The sequence below is a fragment of the Mastigoproctus giganteus genome, chromosome 11 (assembly GCF_048544385.1).
Source record: "Mastigoproctus giganteus isolate SK-2022 chromosome 11, ASM4854438v1, whole genome shotgun sequence".
In the NCBI taxonomy this organism is placed as follows: domain Eukaryota; kingdom Metazoa; phylum Arthropoda; class Arachnida; order Uropygi; family Thelyphonidae; genus Mastigoproctus; species Mastigoproctus giganteus.
In genome coordinates, this window is record NC_143585.1 from 126,641,699 (window position 1) to 126,665,981 (window position 24,283).

A 24,283-nucleotide genomic window follows, 5' to 3' on the forward strand; every position below is an offset into this window, starting at 1 on the left:
TGTTAATGGCTTGCAATAAACGAGATTAACGTATCTGCCATATGTTTCTACACTCGGGCCAGTGGAAAATTAAAAAGTTTTGAGTGTAATTGTGCAGTCAGATATGAAGTTCTCTGGGCAGTGCAGACAGGCTGCTAGGGGATTCATTGAGTTTTTCAGTGATATTTCGCGATTTTGCTAGCAGGAGTAATGAGGTGATTATATCCCATTATACAAATTAGCTGTTGTGTTCCACCTCGGGTACTGTATTCATGTTTTGAGTCCACAGTTTCGGAAGTAAGTAAATCTGCTGGAATTATTTGAGAAAACAGAAACGAGATGAGGGTGAAGGAGAAAAGTGTGGCTTTATCAGGAAAGACGTCACTTCTTCAAATTGGAGAATTGAACTCAGTTTCGTAAATTGCAGACTGTGGACTAAGCACATATGATAATATTCTGAATGGTTTGAGTAAGTTTAGTTCTGATGGAATTCTTCCTCTTGCTCAGATAGCCCATTTACGAGGGGCTGTAATACAAATTTAGAAAGCATGGCCAGACATTAGGTTGATTGTTGTAACACTTATATTTGGTGTCGTTTAAGTGGGTTGTTTGAATAAATTCAAAGAACTAGACCATCTGTTAGACTGGATGGATGGATATAGAAAGTTTTTTTTTTTTTTTTTTTTTGCTTGATGCTATTTAGGCTTGCATTGTTGTCATTTGCCAGTACTCTTACTAATAATAACAATAATATTAATGCCCATCAGAGACAAAACTCGTTAGTACTTATCGATCACCACGAGATTTCGAACAGCATTCATGTAATCATTAACAATCATGCCATGTAAGCAGTCGGACCGTTCCTTATTATCCTACAGTCTCTCTTCAGTGTCGTAACTAGTGTTTTTATTTCTTCACTGAGCCCATCTCCAGCTCTTTCGGATTGTATTTGTAATTTGCATAAGCTGGAATCATTATCATATTTTATTTATTTATTTTTAATAATTGTTTCATTATTTTACTGTAGGTGGCATTATTTTCCCGCCTTTTGGTATGTTGGTTTTACTGCATGTTTCTGCTGGTTTAAATAATATAGATGTTAGTACAGAGTATCTTACTACTCTGTGGATGTGAGTGGTAAGTTAGAAATCTGCCACAAATTACTACTATCACTTACGTTACCACTAATCACTTGCGTAATTTATGTCATTCGGTGTTTTGCCGTAGCTAATCGTGAGAAGGCCATATGATGAGAATGATTTCAGTAATTTTCTGAGCAAAAAAGTCTGTCAATTTACGATAAGCAGTGGCTCATAGCACAAAGTACTAACATATTTTCTCTGTGGCTCATAGCACAGAGTAGTAACATATTTTCTCTGTGGCTCATAGTGTAATGGTAAGAGTCCGATTTGGCTTGTTTTTATTTTAGTAAATAGTCTTATTCCGAATAATGAAGTGTACTGTTGTTACAAGGGTACCAGCTTTTAAAGATTAACATGGGTTTTTATATTTCAAAAGTTAAAAAAAGGAATAAAGTAAAACCACTCAAATTTCAATGTAATTTTTTAACTTTCTAGATATTGACTGGAGTTTGTGAGTTTGTCACTAACAGTAGCTGAAATTTTCTGAATTATTGGCTGACTGTTTTCTTCAGTAGCATGTTAGAGAGGCATGAAGAGGAAGCAGTATTTTTGCTCTGACTCATCATGCAATGTCCAGATAAAGGAACCACTAGATGGCAGTGATCATATTATAATTATGTAGGATGGGTCACCTTCACATAATATCACAGCAAATGGAGAAAGCAAATGAATATAAAACACCATTATGCCTGGCATTTGACTCCATACAGCATAAGGCAATGTTTAGGGCACTGGAAAGACAAGGCATAGATACCCCATATATTATGATTGTGAAGAAAATATACAAGAACACTACCTCCTTTATTAGACTAGACAAAAGATAGTAGCAAATTTAAAATTGAGAAAGGAATTCAACAAGGAGACACTATCTCTGAAGTTGTTTACTGCCCTTGAGGAAGCTTTCAGAAGATTAGACTGGTCGCAGAAAGGAGTCAGTGTGAATGGAGAGTACCTAAACCATTTACGAGTTGCAGATGACATTGTGGTCATAAGCCACAATCCCAAAGAATTGGAGGAAAATTTTAATCAGTTATGCACAGTTAGTCTTTTGGACTAAAGATGAATATGGCTAAAACAAACTTAATGATGAACAAGTATGCCACAGAAAGGGATATAATGATTGAAGGAGTCATATACTTATCTGGGACAAGTCATTAGCTATAATAATTATAAATGGCTGGAAGTCAAGAGAAGAATAGATTTGGATGGATAGTGTTCAGGAAATATAGGCACATACTGAAGAGCAATATCCCAGTTTGTCTGAAACATAAAATAATCAACCAATGTATACTCCCCACCATGACTTATTGAAGTGAATCTTGGGCACTCACCAAAATAGTGGAAGAGAAGCTGAGAACTACAGAGTGAAGAATGGAACGAATTATATTGGGAATCAGACTGTTAGATAAGAAGAGAAACACATGGATTAGGCAGCAAACTAAAGTAAAGGACATTTATTATCAAAACTAAAGAACTAAAATGGTCTTGGGCAGGATACATAGCTCGAAGACATGACAGGTGGACTAAGAAAATAACAGAATGGTACCCAAGAGGAGCTAGAAGAAAACCTGGAAGACAAAAGTGGAGATGGACAGATGAAATTCATGAGTTTGTGGGTAGTAAACGGATGGTCATTGCACAAAACAGAAAGAACTGGGAAGTTGCTGGAGAGGCCTTCATCCTCCAGTGTATTGAAAATGGCTGATGATTGTAATGATATTTATAACTACTGTCATGGGATTTTGGATAAATGGAAGGGATTTTGCTTAGTTGACTACAGTGGTATTAGTTTTTTTTTAAATTCCTTTCAGTGGTACCAAAGTGAAAATTCTTAATGGGAGGTATTCAGGGAAGTAATTGTAGAAGACACTAACGTGTTTATCCAAGTACAGATATAGTTCATAGTTTATACACGGGATCCTCGTTATTCCAGGATAATTGGTTCCAGAAAATTCCACTTAAAACGGGTACCAGTTTTCGTAATGTTTATTATTTAAATAAAACTAAATGCAACTAGGCATAATATTTTAAGAGTTTTAAGATTCTATATCTATATAATATCGGTGTATGTACATCATAGACAACTTTTAAAGAAAAACTATGATAGCAGTGTTAAAAGTGTTATCTGTATCTCATTGTGCTCATCCTTCATGTGTGGACACGTGTATATGTATAGGGCGTCACTTGGAATGCCTGTTCAACTCCGCCTCGTGTCTCTGAAGAACAAAGTCAACTGCAAAAGGGCCAGAAATATGTTGATATAGGTTTGCATGTATTCTGTGTATGTTCTGTTCTGGCCTCTTGGCTACCTAGAAGCATCGGTCACCTGGACATATGATTCTGGGTACTCGTCCACACCATGGGAAGGTGGGCCAGTTCCAGTAGAGCATGTACTGTCTCAGAAGAGACTCTGACACACCTAGTGTTGCCCAAAGGTGGGACAGGATCCTCTGGGGCTATTCCAGAGGAAAAAGGAGAGGAGGAAAAAAAAAAGAGAGAAAAAGGGAAAAACCAACCTGTGATACTGGTATTGAAAGAAAAGAGAATAAAATATAGTATAATAAGAGAATAAAAAAAATAATACATTGCTGCTAGTTGGGATGAAAAAAATAGAATAAAAAAAAAACTAGTGTTGGTTAAGAATGATAATAAAAGAAAAGGTAAAAAAAAAAAAAAAGTACAAGTACGGTACTAAGTACTATAGGTTCTAATACCTCTTGTGTTTGGGGTTTTCATAAAAAAAAATAAAAAAAAAGTACTCTTGTATCCAGGATAATTCAGAAGTTGAACTGATGACATTTAGGATCAGTGCAATGACAATTGTTGCGTACACGACCCCTAGAAGAAAATATAGTTAATTTTGGTGCCCAGCACTACACAGAAATCTCAGAGTGTCCTCTGAAAGTACATGTTTTGTTATCCAGGATAGCAGAGAAGCAAATTGTTTTCCCACTCACACAAGTGTATTTGGTGGACTATTTTGTTTCGCTACTCTGGCGTTCATTCTCTTTCTGCGAGCAAACACCTCGGAGGCAAAGTTCTGAAGAGCTGAAAGATGGTTCTTATTCTGCAGAAGCACTTCCTCCCGCCCTGGAGTGAGATCTGAAACGTCAGTTCAGAGCTTTACCCTAAGTCCCCCAAAGGTTCAGTTCTTTCCCCCATCCTTTTCCTCTTGTATATTAATGACTTTCTTCCATTGACTGGAAATCCTATCAATAGTTTTGCAGATGATAGCACGTTGCATTCCACTTTCCATTTTGAGAAACCTTGCCCTGCTCAATCAGCTTCAACTTCTCGAAAATCTGCTACCAATTCCTTAAATGCTGATCTTCAGGTAATTCTCCGGTGGGGTAAAGACAACTTAGTTGATTTCAACCCTTCTAAAACTCAGTCTTGTCTTATGTCTCGCAAAAAGGCTCCTTCTGCTCCTATGGTTATCTTTGGTGACACTCCGATTTCTAGGCAAAATGATATATCTCTTTTGGGGATTACCCTGATTTCTAATCTCTCTTGGCACAAGCACATTCCTCTTCATCTAAAAAACTTGGTTTTCTCTTTCGCTCTCGGCATTACTTTTCTTCCAAACAGTTGCTCACTCTGTATAAATCGCAAATCCGCCCTACCATGGAATATTGTTCTCACATCTGGGGTGGTGCCCCCAAAACCTCTCTCAGGCTTCTTGATTCCATTCAGAAGAGGGCGGTTAGGTTAATTAATGATTCATCTCTAACAAAGTCTCTCCACTTGCTGTCTCATAGATGTACTGTTTCTGCTGCATGCCTCTTCTATAGATATTTCCGTAGGCACTGTTCTTCTGAATTGGCTTCTATAATTCCCGCTCTCTCTTTCAAAACAGTCCGAACATGTGCCACCACCAGCCAACATCCATTTACTGTCCAACTTGAAACTCACTGAACCAACTTTTCATCTTCCTCGTAGGCGCCTCCATAGCCAGGTGGGCAGGAGCAGCCGTGCTTAGCACACGCTTCTTGATTAGACCGGGGTTCGAGCCCGTGACCACTAAATACAGAGGATGCGGAAAGGTCAGGGAATGACCACCGCATATCCCCGGAGCAATATGGCCTTAGTTGCTAATGCTCCTAAAAACCAAATAACAAACAAACAAATAAACATCTTCCTCGTTTATTCATAAATAAACTGCTGTTTTCTGGAACAACCTTCCGTCATATGCATTTCCTGAAAATTACAGTCTACAGAAGTTCAAGTCCAACGTTAACAAATATCTTCTTTCATCTTCTCAACCTCCAACCCAAGCATGGTACTAAGTACTATAGGTTCTAATACCTCTCATGTTCGGGGTTTACATAAAAAAAAAAAAAAAAAAAAAAAAAAAGATCGTTGTAGATTGCACAGTTAAAGAGCAGGTGACTCCAGCCTTCTGTATTCCTGCAGCGGCAGAGATCTACATTATGCAAGCCAAACTGATTGGCTCTCTCAATCAAAAGCTAAAGTTTTTGATTGAGAGAGCCATGGCCAGTTACCAGAAAGGAAGTTTCCATAGTTAAGGAGCACCAAGTTTTAACCGATTTAGAGAGCAAGAAGGTCACATTAGGCAGGAATTTTCTTGTGGCAGCTCCAATTGGGGGTGGTGTCTCATCTGGTCTGCCAGATACTAATTAGCTCGTTAAAGCATCTGGATTTCTCTTTTTTAGGATCTTCATTTAAATTTAGCTTGATACCAAGTAATCTGAAGCTCATCCTTCACTTCTGTATTGCACTACGTTGAATAAGTAATGCTTCACTAATAGAGTGGTCTTGGCGCATTATAGCCTTAGTAGCTAATGCGCCAATAAAATCAAAACAAACAAACAAACAAACATCACTAATAGAGAATACTATTGTTATTTATTCTCGGTGGGCACCACCACCTAGATGGCACTGTTTCAAAGCTAGTTCGCTTTTCATCAGAGGGTGGGCAGGTACCCTGGTATTGCAAGTGAAGCGTTACTTATTCGAGGTAGTGCAATACATGGGCATCTCGTGAAGGATGAGTAGATCTACACCAATATTATATAGTAATGTTTATTATGTGCTTGTACATATTAAAAAAATGGATGAAGGAACTAAAATTGAGAAAATTATTTTATTAGTAATTTTTTATTATAATATGTTACACGACGTAAGGTTAAGGAAAGTTTATTGAAGTTACACTATTTTTAAGTTGTACGAATAAAGAATGAATCCAGAGTTGTTCGTTTTTTTTTTGTATTTTTTCAGATAAAATTGTGTTGTAGCATTTAGTTATGTCTTTAACTTCGTGCTTAACATTTGTTGCACGATCATGAAGAAGATAGTTCTCACAAAAAATATTCAAGTGCTTGGTCAATTTTCTCAAGGGAAAAAGCTTTAATTTTCAAATCTTCATAACTGTGGGGACTCGGATAATGAATACTCTGATACCAGGAACCCCCTGTATATAAATGGATGTCAGATGAAACAATGAGACTAGTTACAGAGAAGAAAAATGCTTGGGATAATTAAAAATTAATAGAGGACTTGGAATCCTGCAGAAAATATAGACTAGTCTGCAGTCAGGTCACTGCAGAGTGGGTTAGGCAAGCTAAGGCAGATTATGAGAAGTCTTTTGCTAAGAATGCAAAGAATTCTTTGCTTATGTTAATACTACAAAAAAAGGGATGAAGAACATTGGCCCACTACATATGAATGGCATAGCTATCGATGGTCATGTTCAGATTGCTGACAAACTAAATATTTTACATCTGCATTCATGTTCAGAAGTTTTTAGGGATGTGAACACCCGAAGTATGCCTACTTTCTTGTTATAACTGAGAAGGAAATTGAAGAGATATTGCTGAAGCTAAAAAAAATAAAGCACTTGAGGCTAATGGTACTTATCCAGCAGTCATATTAAAAGAAACAGCAGAAGAGGTCAACAATCCCTTGGCCATAATTATAACAGCATTCTTCGATTCTGGGGAGGTTCCTACTGATAGGAAATATGCAAATATGTTTCCTGTCGACAAAGGGGAAATCAAAAGGCGATGTGCACAGTTAAAGACCTGTGAGTTTGATGTTTGTTCTGTGGAAAATAATGGAGTTAGTGTTTAATGAAACATTGCAGGATCATTCTAACAGGAATGGAATTATTTGGAAATCACAGTATAAGTTTAAGGGGTGGGATTCCTGTCTGATCAACCTGATTAACTACTGTGATGCAGTAATAAACGAACTGGATGCAAATAATAATTTTGACATTATGTATTTAGATTTAAATAAAGCTTTTAACACTGTTCCGCACAAAAGACTACTGTACATATTGGAGCATTGTGGCATTCGGAGCAAGTTACTGCTATGGATTTAAAGTGACAGTTGAGTTGAAAAATACAGAGGGTGGTTATAAATGAGCTCTTCCCTTTTTGGAATAATGTTATTAGTGTGGCCCATTAGGGTTCAGTGCTGGGCACCTTGTTATTGTTGTTGTTATTTGGTTTTTAGGAGCATTAGCAACTAAGGCCATATTGCTCCGGGGATATGCGGTGGTCATTCCCTGATCTTTCCGCATCCTCTGTATTTGGTGGTCATGGGCTCAAACCCCGGTCTAATCAAGAAGCGTGTGCTACACACTGCCGCTCCTGCCCACCTGGCTACGGAGGCGCCCTGGGCACCTTACCATTTACAGTATTTATTAACAGTGCTGAATATTGGAATACTAGATAATCTTAACTGAACAGCCAACATGATCTTTTTCTCACAAACAACCTTTCTAAATATACTGTTGAGTTGTGGGTACGGACTCGAACGCCGGTCTAATCAAGAAGCGTGTGCTATGCACTGCTGCTTCTGCCCACCTGGCAAGTGGTACACCTGTGTGTTGTGTTGAGTTGTGTGGTCCTCTAGGCACCTCAGGTCACAACTTGGTAATGATCTCTTCTCCAATGGAACCTTTCTCTTGTGGCCTTCCTCAGCTTCGTGTACCACTTGCCAGGTGGGCAGAAGCAGCAGTGCGTAGCACACGCTTCTTGATTAGACCGGGGTTCGAGCCCGTCACCACCAAATACGGAGGATGCGGAAAGGTCAGGGAATGACGACCGCACATCCCGGAGCAACATGGCCTTAGTTGCTAATGCTCCTAAAAAAAAACCAAACCTCAGCTTCGTGTTGTTTGGCATTATGTGAACAAAATGGGATGATCTCTGATATTTCTTTTCCTTTGTTCGAATTATTGTTTCAAATCTTCTGATGTCAGCATCTGCTCAGATCATATCAGTTAAATTATCCTTGTAGGGATGAAATCCTTTATTCTACACTCCACCTTAAAATCTCATTTTATCTAAACCTTGGTTTTCTAATAAATGTGCTAGGACTGTTCAAGATACGAATGTTGCATATCGTAATTGGCTTGTATTCAAATCTTCGGGTTCATTTTCTACATACACCAAATCTCGCAACAATTGTTAGTCAGTTATTCATCAGTCCAAACTAGATTTTGAACAGGCTAAGAGTAGAAAACTTGCTTCTTGTACAATTGGTAGCAAAAGTATTCTGGTCTCTTGCCATAACTGTTGGCTGCAACTTTTGCCCATCTCTTTTCCCACCTCTGTCAAAATCAGATGGCTTTATTGCTACTTCAGCCAAAGATAAAGCTGACCTGTTAGCATCCTACTTTTCTTCTAATTCATGTATTGATGATCTGTAAACCACCTCCTAGCATTCCCAGTACACTCCATTCGGTGTCTCCTGTGGTTTTCCGTCAAAAGGTTTTCAGAACAATTTTGAACAGTCTTGATGCCAAGAAGGTGCGACATCCTGATAGTCTTTCTCCACCTGTTCTCAAAACCTGTGTTCCTGAGCTTACTCCTGTTCTGTGTTGACCCTTTTCACTTTCTTATCCCACATGTGTTTTCCCTTCTGCTTGGAAATTTGATCATATCCAGCCAGTTCCTAAAAAGGGTGACAAAACTCTTCCATCCCATTGCACTTACCCTTTCCAAATTAATGGAGAAATCTATTAACTGGCAACTCTTAAACTATCAAGAAACCCTCCATCTGATCAATTATCCCCAATATGGATAGCATTAGTGTTGATCCAATGGTGAAATATATATATATACTGGCATCTGTGGACAAATTCAATAGAAAAGTTTGAAACTCAAGCATTTGCTTGACGTTTTAAAGGATTTTGATTGTATTTGGAATAAAGGTCTTCTAAATACGCTTCCATCTTAAGGTTTGTCAACTATTTTTTGTAATTGGGAATACAGTTTTCTCTCTAACTGCTTACTGTGGACATTGGTAGATGGCTCTTGTCTTCCAACTTCTCCATTAATGCAGATGTTCCCCAGGGTTCAGTTATTTCTTCCACTCTTTTCCTTGTGTATATTAATTACTGACTTCCATTGACTGGAAGTCCTATCCATAGTTTTGCTAATGATAGCATATTATATTCCAGTTTGAGAAACTTTGCCCAACACAAACAGCTTCAACTTCTCAAATATCCACTACCAATTTCTTAAATGCTGATCTCCACGTAATTCTCTAGTGGGGCAAAGGTAACTTAGTTGGTTTCAATCCTTGTGAAACTCAGACCTGTCTTATATTTTGCCAAAAGGATTCTTCTCCTATGCTTATCTTCGATGACACTCAGAGTTCTAGACAAGATTACATATCTCTCTTGGCATAAGCACATCACAAGTATTGCTTACTTTGCATCTATAAAATGGTTTTCCTTTTCGCTCTCAGCATTACTTTTCTTCCAAACAGCTGTTCACTCTGTGCAAATCCACTCTATCATGTAATGTTTTTCACACATCTGGAACATGGCCCCCAAAACTTCTCTCATGCTTCTAGGTTCCATTCAGGAGAAAGAAGTTGGGTTAATTTATGACTTATCTCTGACAAAGGCCCTTCTCAGAGAGTGGAGGGACTTTCTTTGAGATATTCTGTATTTTTTTTTTATGAAAACCCCAAACACGAAAGGTATCCAAACCTATAGTACTTAGTACCGTGCATGGGTTGAAGGAGAAGTATGGGGGAGGGGGATGCCAGAAACTTTGCTCTAGAGACTAAACATGGGTTTCACCACTTCAAGCCTCCAATAAGCAAAGTGGTGGTATTTCACCGGTTGATGAAAGTCATCTACCACCTCTATGGGCACTGTGTTTCTGAATTGGCTTCTATAATTCCCTCACTCTTTCAAAGCAGTCCAAACATGCCACAACCAGGTAGCATTCTTTACTGTCCAACTTCAAATTCACAGACCCAGTTTTCTTCTTCTTCCTGATTTATTCCTTCAACTTCTGTTTTCTGGATCAACCTCTTCTTGCATATTTTCTGAAAATTATGGTCAACAGAAATTAAAGTCAAATGTTAGTATCTTCTTTTATCTTCTCAACCTTCAACCATGCATGCTACATTTGCTTGTGGTTTCATAAAAAAAAAAAAATTCATGAATCAAGCATTAAGTTCGTAGATGATACAAAAGCCAGCAAGATCTAGATAAATCACGCAAGTGGAATGAGAAGTGGCATTTGAGGTTTAATACTGATAATTTAAAGATATTGCATGTGGGGAGCAGTAATACAAGAAGGTAAAATGGGATAACCTGCGAGATTTCTTTTCCTTAGTCGGATTACTGTTTCAAAACTCCTGATGTCAATGTTTGCTCAGATCGTGTCAGTGAAATTATTCTTGTAGGAATGGAATCCTTTATTGCACACTCCACCATAAAATCTCGTCCTTTATTGGAAAATCAAGGTTTAGAAGAATCTAAACCTTGGTTTTCCAATAAATGTGCTAAAGCGTTTCAAGAAAAGAATGTTGCATATCATAATTGGCTTGTTTCCAATTCTTCAGTTTCATTTTCTACCTACACCAGAGCTCACAACAATTGTAAAGCAGTTATTAATCAGTCCAAATTAGATTTTGAACAGGCTAAAAGTAGTAAACTTGCTTCTTGCCCTAATGGTAGCTGAGCATTCTGGTCTCTTGCCAAAGCTGTTGGCTGCAACTTTTGTCCATCTCTGCTCCCACCTCTGTCAAAACCAGATGGTTCTATTGTCACTTCAGTCAATGATAAAGCTGACCTGCTAGCATCCCATTTTTCTTTCAACTCGTGTATTAATGATCTTGGTAAAACCCTCCCACCATGCTCTACTCAATGCCTCCTGTGGTCTTCTGTCAAAAGGATTTTAGAAGGATTTTGACGAATCTTGATGCTAAGAAAGCTGCAGGTCCTGATGGTGTTTCTCCATTTGTTCTCAAAACTTGCGCTCCTGAACTTACTCCTGTTCTTTGCCACCTTTTTTTTTTACTTTCTTATTCCAAAGGTGTTTTTCCTTCTGCTTGGAAATTTGCTCATATCCAGCCATTTCCAAAAAAGGGTAACAAATCCGTCTCTTACAGTTATCGACCCATAGTAATTACTTCTACTCTTTCTAAAGTAATGGAGAAATCAATTAACCACGAACTCTTAAACTATCTAGAAACGTACTGTTCAATCAACGATCGTCAGTATGGATTCTGTCTCTGTCGATCCACTGGTGATATTCTGGCTTATGTTACCCACGTATGGACAAATTCAATGGAAAAGTTTGGTGAAACATAAGCAGTTACTCTTGACATCTGAAAGGCTTTCGATCGTGTTTGGCAATAAAGGTCTTCTAAACAAGCTTCCATCTTATGGTTTGCCAACTGTTTTTTGTAATTGGTTATCCAGTTTTCTCTCTGACTGCTCACTGAGGGTGATGGTAGATGCCTCTCTATCTTCTAATTTCTCCACTAATGCTGGTGTCCCCCAAGGTTTAGTTCTTTCCCCCACTCTTTTCCTCTTGTATATTAATGACCTTCCATTGACTGGAAATCCTGTCCATAGTTTTGCTGATGATAGCACATTGCATTCCACTTTCTAGTTTGTGAAACCTTACCATGCTCAATCAGCTTTTAAAAAGGGTTCTGGCAATGGTATACTGGAACTTTGGCAACAGGGGCGAAGAGATGATTATCCCATTGTACAGTGGCGGACTTCTCGAATATCCGCTGCCAATTCCTTAAATGCCGATCTCCAGGTAATTCTCCAGTGGGGCAGAGACAACTTAGTTGATTTCAATCCTTCTAAAACTCAGACCTGTCTATATCTTGCAAAAAGGATTCTTCTGCTGCTATGCTTATCTTTGGTGACACTCAGATTTCTAGACAAGATGATATATCTCTATTGGGGATTACCCTGACTTCTAATCTCATGTGGCACAAGTACATTACAAATATTGCTTCCTCTGCTTCACTTCTTTCAATCCTTCTAAAACTCAGTTCTGTCTTATATCTCGCAAAAAGGATTGTTCATATTTCTAGGCAAGATGATATATCTCATTTGGGGATTACCCTGACTTCTAATCTCTCTTGGTACAAACACTTCACAAATATTGTTTCCTCTGTTTCTAAAAAAGTGGTTTTCTCTTTTGCTCTCTGCGTTACTTTTGTTCCAAACAGTACAAATTGTAAATCTGCTCTACCATGGAATATTGTGCCCTCATCTGGGGCAGTGCCCCCAAAACCTCTGTCATGCTTCTAGATTCCATTCAGAAGAGAGCAGTTAGGTTAATTAATGGCCCATCTCTAACAGTCTCTCCACTCTCTGTCTCATAGACATTGTTTCTGCTGCATGTCTTTTCTACAGATACTTCCATGGGCACTGTTCTTCCGAATTGGCTTCTGTAATTCATCCTCTCTTTCGAAACAGTCTGAACACGCTCCGCCACCGTCCATTTACTGTCCAACTTCAAACTCACAGAACCAACTTTTCATGTTCCTCGTTTATTCATTCATCTGCCATTTTCTGGAACAACCTTCCTTCGTACGTATTTCCTGAAAATTAATCTACAAAAGTTCAAGTCTAATGTCAATAAATATCTTCTTTCACCTTCTCAACCTCCAATCCGTGCATGGTGCTAAATACTATAGGTTCTAATACCCCTTGCATTTGGGGTTTTCATAAAAAAAAAATAAAAAATCCCAGAATAACATACCAGTCAGGTGGTACCACACTTAAGGTGATGGAGAACAAAAGAAACGTGGAGTAATTGTACAGTTCAACATGAAATTCTCTGAGGATTGAAGATGGGCTGCTAGAACATCCTGTGGGTTTGGCAATGGTATACTGGAACTTTGCCAGCAGGGGCAAAGAGGTGATTATCCCATTGTACAGTGGCGAACAAGAAAACTGTATCACTTGTGAATTTTGCAAATAATGTGTTTTTACTGCATTGTGGGTTGCAGAAATGTTTGAAATGCATTTGTTAGATGGGATATTACACTGTGTGATCACTGAATTATGACCACCTACCTAATACTTCGTAGGTCCTCCTTTTGTCCTCAGTACAGCAGCTATGCGACGTGGCATTGATTCAACAAGATGTTGAGGTATGGCCAACCAAGCTGTGTGTAATGCGGTCAGCAATGCAGGTATGGAGGTGATTGGTGTATCCAGATGCATGGTATGCATTTCCATAGTGTCCCATGAGAGCTCTGTGGGATTGATATCGGCGGAGTTTGGAGGCCAATTGATATGCTGGAAGTCAGAACTGTGTTCCTCAAACCATTCCACTAAAGCAAGTGCCCAATGGCTTGGCACATTGTCATCTTGGAAGACACCATCCCCATTCAGGAAAAAATGTAACATAGCAGGTTGTACACAGTTAGCAAGTAGTTGACGATAGCAGAGGCCACTGATACGTTGTTCCACGTACACCAGGGGTCTAAGTTCTTGCTAGTGAAATATGCCTCACACCATACAACCGCCTCTACCAGCCTGCAATTTTGGTACCATGCATGCTGGATCAAGAGCCTCATGTTTTGATGCCAAATCCGTACACAACCATCCACGGTGTGGAGTAAATAATATTAACATTAGTAGAGGCATACGATGCAAGAAAGCAAGCTTATGCAGCATCATCCAAAAAAAAAAAAACTCCCATTTCACCCCTCGATTTGTTCCAAATGCTTGTCCAGCTCAGCCTTAAATTTATTTAGGCTATTAGCTTCCACAACAAAGGATGGAAGCTTGTTCCACCAATCAACTGCTCGCTGGTTAAAGGCACATTTCTGCACATCTATTCTACAACTGTCTTTCCTCAATTTGAAACTGTGCCTCCTCAGGTTCTTTGTCTGAGCAAGAGGAAGAATCCCATCAGCATTCAGCTTGCTCAACCCATTCAATGCCTTATACATCTCAATCAGATCACCTCGCAGATGCCTACTCTCCAGGTGCTGCAATTTGCAGAACTTAAGCCTTTCTTGGTAAGAGCACCCCTTTGTTCCCCTCACCAATCTTGTTGCTCTTCTTTGTACTTGTTCTAGCAACTCTACCTCCTTCCTAAAATGAGGCCTCCAGACCTGTACATAGTACTGTAGGTGTGGCCTGACCATTGCCTTGTATAACGGGATAATCACCTCCCTCCCTGCTAGCAAAATTCCTATATATCATTGACAAGACTCCATGACCTGCCCCGGCAGCCCATCTGCACTGCTCAACGAACTTCATATTTGACTGCACGATTATCCCCAGTTCTTTTTCACTTTCCACTTCCCTGAGTGTAGTACCACACAGTTGGAATGTTTCTCTTGGGTTATTGCTACCCATATGCAGTACTTTGCATTTGTCAATGTTAAACTTCAGTTGCCACTTCTCAGCCCATTTTTCCAACTTATCTAGATCCAGCCGGAGTAGCATACTGTCTTGACTGTCGTTAACAACCCTGCCAACCTTTGTATCATCTGCAAACTTGGACATTAAACCTGATATACCTTCATCAATATCATAACGTGACTCATCCGACCAGCACACCTTCTTCCAGTCTTCTAATGTCCAACTTGCATACTCTTTGCACCAGGCAAGTCTTTTTCCTGGTTGGCCCATGTTGTATTGGGTAGTCAGCTCTTGAACAGTGCTGCGTCTGTTTGCCTGTATGAGTCGTCGGACCTGGCATTCACCTCTAACATCAACATTTTGTGGCCTTTGCAGTTTTGCCATCAGGTCGTTGTTTGACCATTTTGATGACAGTCCTGGTACACTTTAACTACGGCAGCTCTCAAACTCCCCACCAGTGCAGCCGTTTGGGAAATCTAGACAACAGTTTGTCGAGCACCCAATCTGTCCTTTATCAAAGTCTAATATATTCTTCCTTTTACCCATCACGCTTGGGATTTTACTACCTACTGAACCACTGACACCTTATTTATGCTACGCAGGTCGACTAACTCCACACTCGTACCTAACGTGGTCAATGGGTCGCATTCAGTTTTTATAGGGGTTGTCATAATTCAGTGATCACTCAGTGTATATCTCTGTGAATGAAATCCAATAAAAAGACTCCACCTGATATATCTAATTGCCATATATATCTTCTCAAAGGGTAAAATGCGTAATTAATGGAAATATGAGAAATCATCCAAATGGCAATCATGACAACCAAACATACATTTTATTGCATTTATCTGTACAAACTGAAATGACAATTTAACATAATAGTATCATGTACTGTAAATCAGCAAAATAAGTTCTCAATTTCCTCCAGTTTTCCTCCTCAAGCTGCAATTACAGCCTTCCAACAATCTGGCATAGAGTTATTCAACTTCTGGTTATAGTTGCCTAATTGCAATGCTCTCCTGCAGCTTAATCTTACTTGTTGGCTTCTTCTGAGCAATTTTAGATGACATAATGTTCTAGCAATTTTCAGTAGGGTTGAAATGTGGACTATTGACGGGCCAGTCTAACACTGTAATGCCAGCATTTCTGAGGTCTGACTGCATCTTAAGGGAGAAAAATAAGGGAAAACATTGGTGTAAGTATGTTTTAAGCCTTGTAAGACAAGAAGAAAACTCCTCATTAAATCTAAATAGCATAAAACTTACCAATTTTTCTGTGTGGCAAGGTGCTGAGTCTTGTTGAAAAATGGAGTTTTGGACATCTGTGTGGTGATCCCTAATAACAGGTTTCAGACACTCCTCCAAGATAGCAGTGCAGTGTAGGTTTCTGCATTCACCGTTCCGTTAATAAACTTAATTCACCCCACCCCTTTGTTTGTTATGCATTCCCAGACCATCTGACCAGCGGGAAACTTTACAGTCAGTGTTATGCAGTCAGGATGGTATGCCTCTGATTTTCGTTTTCTTACATATTTTTATTTTTTATTATTATTAATATCCATATGATGCAAGGAAGCCTTGAGGCTTCTGCTGCACAAGGAAAAAAAAAAGTTCCCGAGTAACCCTGAGAGAGAGTCAAAAGTAAAAGGGAATCACCAAGAAAGAGAAGAATAATGATATCCGGCTCAGGACCCTGGGTGTGCCAAGCCCATATTGTTTCCCATCCGAGCCGTGCAGGTTAAATTTCGATTCGTCAGAAAAGTTGATAGTGCCCCATTGCTCTTTTCTCTGTGAAACATGCATTTTAACCCAAGCAAGTTGCTTCTTCCTCATTTGTTTGGTCAACAAAGGCTTCTTGGGCCGATAGGCAAGCAGACCACATTCCAAAAGCCACCAGAGGCCATCTCAACGTCCAGTTTTAGATCAGGAGCACTAGCATGGTGATTACGAAGGCACAGCCGCTTCAAATATCGATCTTGGGAAGGCATAGTCACTCTCTTACACCCTGATCCAGGTCTTCTCTTTACATCATCGGTTTCACAATTTAATTTCAGCACCCGGGATACTATTGACTGGTGGCAGCCTATTTTATCAGCGATAGCACATGTTGAAAGCCCTTCCTGGGACAGAGCAACAAGTACACTTTTTTTTCTTGGTGTCAACTGAACATACGGAGCCATGCTTACACCTCCGCAAAACAGGATAGTAGTGAGTATGTATACCCTTCGAGTGCTGTATTTATAGAAACTGCTGATGCAATACCTTGCAATTACTGTCTGATGCAATATCTTTGCTTTGCAGCAAATAAAATCAAACAATATCTTATACGTTTCACTACAAATGTTACTTTTTTTTTAAGGTGAAGCAGTTTTTTTTGTCCCCACTGTATAAGGCAATGGATAGGCCACATCTTGAGTAGTGCATACAGATTTGGAAGCCTCATTTTAAGAAAGATGTGGATCTCTTGGAATGGATGCGGAGAACAGAATAGAATTCGCTTCTGCAAATTGCAGCACTTGGAAACTAGGTAGTTGCAAGGAGACCAGATTGAAATGTTTAAAGCCTTAAATGGATTGAGTAAACTTGATGGTGTTCTAACTTTTTTTCTCAGACAACACACAAGTGGGCATAAACTTCATTGAAAAAAATATGGCTGCAGGATGGTTGTATGAAAATTTGCTTTTAGCATGAGAGTAATTGATTGTTGAAAGAAATTACCATTTGTGATATATATGTGAGTAATTTGAATGTTTTTGGAAGAATTGACATATTAGATGGGATGGACAGATATGGTGGGTGACATTCGTTCCTTTTTTTTTTTTTTTTTTTTGTTTTTGATGCTATGTGAGCTTGCTGTTTCTTAGCATTATTTTCTAGTAGTACTACTACTAAGAATAAGTTGAAATGAAAGCTGTATACTAAGTATAGGGCACGTCATTTATAGTGATCATGGGCAGTGTTATTTGTTTAATACTATCACTTTTATGAAGTCCTGATTAGACATATTAATACATAGAAAAAGCATTTATCAGCACTTCAGTTTATGTTATGCTTTTTTGTGTTATTGTTGTTTGTGGCATGTGCAGTGTAACTGATTATGTAACATCCCAATCTGTTCTTGAATGAAGCGTTTCTGTGTTTTTACTCCATGAAAGAAAGTTCTGTCGAACTGGCTGCTTTATATATTTAATTTTAATATTTTCTTTATTTGTTTTTAGTAGTTTGGTAGTTTAGTAGTTTTAGTAGTATGGATTTCTAGAAACGTTATGACAGTTTCATTTTTATTGATGACTTTCTTAAAAGAAATAGGTACAGTCAAATTAAAATATTTTATTTTAATGCTTGATTTTAATGTTTTTTTATTTATGCCCACTTTCACCTTTTTATGTACACATTTCTGCTCTTCGTCACTAAACAATGTTGAACAGCCTCATCGTTATTTCATCGGTTATCATTGTTATTATCAATCTGTTGTTCTTATTGCTTTAGCTGAGTCCTGAAGTGGTCACAATAAGCAATGTCCACAGTAGTAGCAGATGAACACATTAAGTTATTTTGTTTATATGTTGTAGTTTATATAATGTGATTTAATGTAATCATGGTATCTTTTAGAACATTATGCCTGGAATTGAAGATTGGATAAATCAACCACTGGATGTTGTTAATCGTCTTTTTGGTAAACTATATTCTATTTCATTTCATGTTTTTATACACTTATAATGTTAGCTATTATTGTATTTCTAACACCAGTTTTGATCCAACTTCAAAAATAGCTTATAATATTTAATTTATAAACACTTTCACCTTTCGTGCTTTCATTTTGAAAATACTTATACATTTTCGTTAACGTAAGGGAGTAAACAATATAATTGCTAGATATTGCCTATGAGCCTAGCAGTGAACACTGCTAAAAATTGATTTGTTTAAAAAGATTTTAATAAAAATTCAGTTAATAAAAAGTTTGTATTCTTGTATTTTATGCCTGCCCCATGAATTAATCTTTTTTTTTTTTTCCTTTTACTCCAATGCAGTCCAAAGGTGGCCAGAGGAATTTACAATTTCATTGAAATGTTTTTGGCAGCCAGTATACCATTGCTCCGGTTAGCAGTGGGCTGTGTATACACTTTATGAACTTGAATTATGCATCATTATTGATCAATTATATCAGTTGGAGGTGGGGTCTACAGTTTGTGAAATGCATCTTAAATTTATAAGCTGTATCTGTTCTCATTACTGAAACAAATTGATTGATTTGTGCTTGTTTTTTATTATGTGGCCTTCCAAAAAAGTCTTAATTAACCAATCTTTTATGCAATATTGATAAAAAAAAAATATTTCTTCTTAAGGGAATAATTATAATCGTACAATAAATCCTTGATATCCATGGGAGATGAGTTCTTATAAATTACTGTTAATATTAAGACCAAAGCTTTAGGGAAAAAAAAGGGGGTTAGGTGGTTACAGAAATCAAGGCAAACGTTCATAATCAATATGTATGTGTCTGTATGTAATAACTGTAGTTATTATAACAAAAATAAATATGAAACAATATGAACACTATTATAATATACTTTATATGAAGAATAAGTAAAAAAATAAATAAATCATTCATGGTAACATGCAGAAAAAAGATTAATTCACTGACAGTTATGATATTCAAAACATGGTAGTAAGATATAGGGTGGTCACTTGCACAGTTATTCCCGGCACAATCAATGCAAGAGTGTGAACTAATGTTGCCATAAAACTCGCAAAGTAGTAATGTGCATGCCCAGTGTCTATAGAGCTCTTTTTAATACAGTAATGCTTAGAATGTACAGGCATACCTTGAATAACGAATACGATGCATTCCACGAAATTACTTCGTTTTCAGAGGTAAAAATACTACGGCCAGAATAGGGATACGTTCCTACGTAAAGAAAATGAAAAGCTTTTTTTTTCGAACAAAGAAAAGTTTTGTTAAATAAACAGTCAACTTACATACAAAGTGAAATCACATTTTAAAATATGAGTCTAAAGTTGATTGTTTATGCTTTTTTTCTCTTTCATGTTATGTTTCATGTTTCTCTTTCATGTTATGTTTCATGTTTCTCTTTTATGTTACCTTTTAATGCCCTTGGATTTTCTGAATGGTAAACTAATAACAATTTTAATTTATAATCGCCAGAGGCATTTGATCCAAAGAGTAACGTTAAACGGTCTTTGGCTGCTTTGAACCCAGCAGCTGATTTTTCTTCAATAGAAATGAAGCTTTTTGTTGGTAGCCGTTTCCAGAACAAACCGCTTTCGTCAACATTGAACACCAAATTTGGTGGAAAATTTTCACGTTCAATTATTTCCTTTAGTTTTTCTGGAAACTTATTTGCAGCTTCAACATCTGCACTTGCAGCTTCTCCTGTTAATTTTACACTATGAATCCTGGCCCGTTTTTTTTTAAATTTCTCGAACCAACCACGAGAAGCCCCAAAGGTTTCCGTAATTTCTTCAGTTTGTTTAGATTTCAGGTGATTAAACAAAAATAATGCTTTTTCTTGAATCACCATTTGACTTAAAGGCATATGACGTGACATATCATCTATCCACAAACTTAACATTTTCTCCATTTTTTTCTAAAATTGGATTCCTTAAGCGAGTTAATTTTGCCGCTGTAACATCTGTACAATTCTGAGCAGACTGTTTTATTTTTTCTGATTGACTTAGTATGGTTGTTAAAGTTGTTTGCGCTAATCCTAAAGAATGTGCCAAATCGGATTTTCTTTGGCCGCTTTCAACACGTCGTACGATATTTAGTTTAGTTTCCAAAGAAATTGCTTTTCTTTTCTTTGATTCTGACATTTTAATTAACTAAAACAAAAATATTTCTATTAAAATTTACAAAATCTACGTTATGTGATGCTATCAAAGAACCTATGTCGATTATTGCAATGCACCACACTGAAACAACGTCAATCATGTAAAGGAAATGGAGGACAGTTAAAAATCACGATCTGGCATACCGAGAAAACTTACAGATACGGATCATTGCAATGCACCACACTGAAACACACCCTATGAAGTGTAAACAACAACTAAATTAGGCGAATGAAGTGCAAAACTGTAATAACAGACACACCCGCAGCCCGGGAGTACGTAACGAGTCGTCGTCAGTCACCAATCGGATGATTGTCGGGCGTTGGCCTTAAATTGGAATATTTTTTTTTAAGATAAATGGGGCTTGAAATTGCGGACTTCGTTATATCGAAGCTTCGTTATCAGAGGTAACGTTAACCGAGGTATGCCTGTACATTTATTTGGAAATATGTGCAGTTTGCGAAGCTGTATTCATTTCATTATAGACAGGAGAAAGTATTTATTATGCAACAGGCATGAAATACGGTCGTACCGATTTTTAGCAGATCATTCATGGTATTCTTGAAAGAGTCCAAACATGGATAACTTGCCTGGTGAGTTCAACAAAAGGATGTGCATATGAGGAAAGACTTCAAATATGTGGGTTGCCTAGTTTAGAAATTTAGAGGAGACTTCATTAGCAGAGGCATATGATGCAAGAAAGCAAACTTAAATAGCATCAGCCAAAAAAACCCATCCCATTTCACCCATCTGGTCAATCCCAATGTTTGTCTAGTTCAGCCTTAAATTTATATCAACTTCCACAACAACAGATGGAAGTCTGTTCGAGCAATGAACTACCCACTGGCTAAAAGGAAACTTCAGAACATCTGTTCTACAACTGTGTCTTTCCTCAATTTGAATATATGCCCCCTCAGGTTCTTAATCTGAGCAAGCAGAAGTATCCCATCAGCATTGAGCCTACTCAAACCATTCAAAGCCTTATACACCTCAATCACATCACCTTGCAGGTGCCTAATCTCCAGATGCTGCAACTTGCAGAACTTAAGCCTCTCTTGTTAAGAGCACTCCTTTGTTCCTCTCACCAATCTTGTTGCCCTTCTCTCTACTCATTCTTGCAACTCTATATCCTTCCTAAAATGAGGATACCAGACATGCTCGCAGTACTCGAGGTGTGGCCTGACCATTGCTTATACAAGGGGATAATCACCTTATATCTGCTAGCAAAATTCCTATATATCATCAACAAAACTCCATGACCTGCTCTGGCAGCCTGTCTGCACTGCTCAGAGAACTTCATATATGACTGCACAATTACCACCAAGTCTTTTTCATTCTCCAACTCCCTGAGTGTAGTGCCACACAGTTTGTATGTTTATCTTGAGTTACTTCTATCCATATGCAGTACTTTGCATTTGTCAATGCTAAACTTCAGTTGCCACGTCTCAGCCCATCTGCTTAACTTTTCTAGATCCTGTTGCAGTAGCATACTGTCTTTACACTCATTAACAAACCTGTCAACCTTTGTATCATCTGCAAATTTGGACATTATGCCTGATATACGTTCATCGGTATCATTGATAAATACACAAAACAACAATGGGCCCAGCACCGAACCTTGGGGGACTCCACTAATAACATTGGTCCACATAGAGCAATGTCCATTTATTACTACTCTCTGCCGTTTCCCACTCAACCATCCCTTTATCCCTTGCAGCAATTTGCCTTTAATGCCATACATACTGCTCCAATTTGTACAGCAGTCTTCCATACATTTATATGTAACCCATATATTTATATGGGATGCATATAAATTAACAAGTGACATGGAAGCCTATGATAAATATAAGCTGATCTGTAACCAAGTCACAAAGGAGGTTAGGCAGGCAAAGGCAGATTACGAGAACTCTTTGGCAAAGGATGCAAAGAGTTATTTACTTATGTAAACTCTAGAAGGAAGGGGATGAATCAGGTTGGTCCACTTGATATCGATGGTTCAATGGTTGATGATCCCGCTCAGGTAGCTAACAAACTAAATGAATATTTTGCATCTACATTCACACATGAGGAGTTATTCGGGGAGGGAGATGCCAGAGGTGTATTGGACTCTGGCAGTGAGCTGGATGAGCTTGTAGTAACTGAGAGAGGAGGAGAAATTGTTCAAGATAAACATAAGAAAGGCATTTGGGGTGGATGGAATCTATCCAGTTATATTAAAGGAGGCAGCAAAGGAAGTAAGCAAACCCTTAGCCATAGTTATGAGGGTTTCCTTGGATTCATGGGAGGTACCCATGGACTGGAGATGTGCAAATGTGACCCCCAATCCACAAAGGAGGATCAAAGGTGGAGACAGGTAATTACAGACCTGTTAGTATATGTTCTGTTCCAGGGAAATTAATGGAGGCACTGGTTAAAGAAGCATTGCAGGCACTTGTCATCTAGACAAGACCTCAGTTATAGTTCAGACACAGCATGGGTTTGTTAAGGGTAAGTTGTCTGACCAATTTGATTGGATACTATTATGTGGTCACAAAGGAACTGGATGCAAAGAATAATTTTGATATCATATATTTGGATCTTATAAAGGCTTTTGATACTGTTGCACATGGAACACTGCTGCACAATTTGGAGCTGTGTGGCATTGGAGGCAAATTGCTGCGATGGATAAAGGGATGGGTGAGTGGGAGAAAACAGAGTGGTAATCAATGGACACTGCACTTCGTGGACTAATGTTATTAGTGGAGTCCACCAGGGTTCAGTGTTGGGTTCATTGTTGTTTTCCGTATTTATTAATGATATCAGGCTTTAATGTCCAAGTTTGAAGACTATACGAAGGTCTGCAGAGTTGTTAATGACACTAATGACAGTACGCTGCTGCAACAGGATCTAGAAAAGTTGAGCAGGTGGGCTGAGAGGTGGCAACTGAAGTTTTAACATGACAAACGTAGTAAATTACTGCATATGAGAAGCAGTAACCCCAGAGTAACGTATCAACTGTGTGGTACTACACCACAGTGGTAGAGAGTGAAAAGGACCTGGAGGTAATTGTGCAGCAGATATGAAGTTTTCTAAGCAGTGTAGATGGACTGCAAGAGTAACTCATGGTGTCTTGTCAATGATATACAGGAATTTTTCTATCAGGGATAAGGTGATTATCCCCTTGTATAAGGCAATGGTCAGGCCACACCTTGAGTACTGCATACAGCTCTGAAGGCCTCATTTTAAGAAGGATGTAAAGCTGTTGAAACGAGTACAGAGAAGTGCATCAAGATTAGTGACTGGAACGAAGGGTTGCTCTTACGAAGAAAGGCTTAAGTTTTGCAAATTAGTGTCTAGAGACTAGGCACCTGCGAGGTGATCTGATTGAGGTGTATAAAGCCTTGAATGGTTTGAGCATGTTCAATGCAGATGGGATTCTTCCTCTTGCTCAGAATAAACGCCAAAATTCAAATTGAGGAAAGGCAGTTGTAGGATAGATGTGCGGAAGTTTGCCTTTAGCCAGCGGGTGGATGATTGCTGGAACAAACTTTCATCTGTCGTTGTAGAAGTTGATAGCTTAAATAGATTCAAGGCAGAACTAGACAAACATTTGGAGCGACTGGATGGGTGAAATGAGAAGGGTGTTTTTTTTTTTTTTTTTTCTTTGGCTGATGCTATATAAGCTTGTTTTTTAAAAGAAGAAAGAAGTATCT

General features: G+C 38.3%; 1 protein-coding gene across 2 annotated transcripts in view; it reads left to right on the top strand.

The window, feature by feature from the left end:
• Positions 1-1,046: 1,046 nt before the first annotated feature.
• LOC150078421 (mini-chromosome maintenance complex-binding protein) overlaps positions 1,047-24,283 on the top strand; it is a 219,868-nt gene continuing 196,631 nt past the window's right edge. Inside the window, exons 1-2 of one of the 2 annotated variants that reach the window (XM_090384348.1) lie at positions 1,047-1,116; positions 18,354-18,417. In XM_090384348.1, coding sequence (XP_090240474.1) covers positions 18,360-18,417 — 58 coding nt within the window. In that variant the 5' untranslated portion in view covers positions 1,047-1,116; positions 18,354-18,359. Of the gene's footprint in view, positions 1,376-18,353; positions 18,418-24,283 lie in introns of both variants that reach the window. The other variant, XM_090384346.1, reaches the window with a different exon arrangement.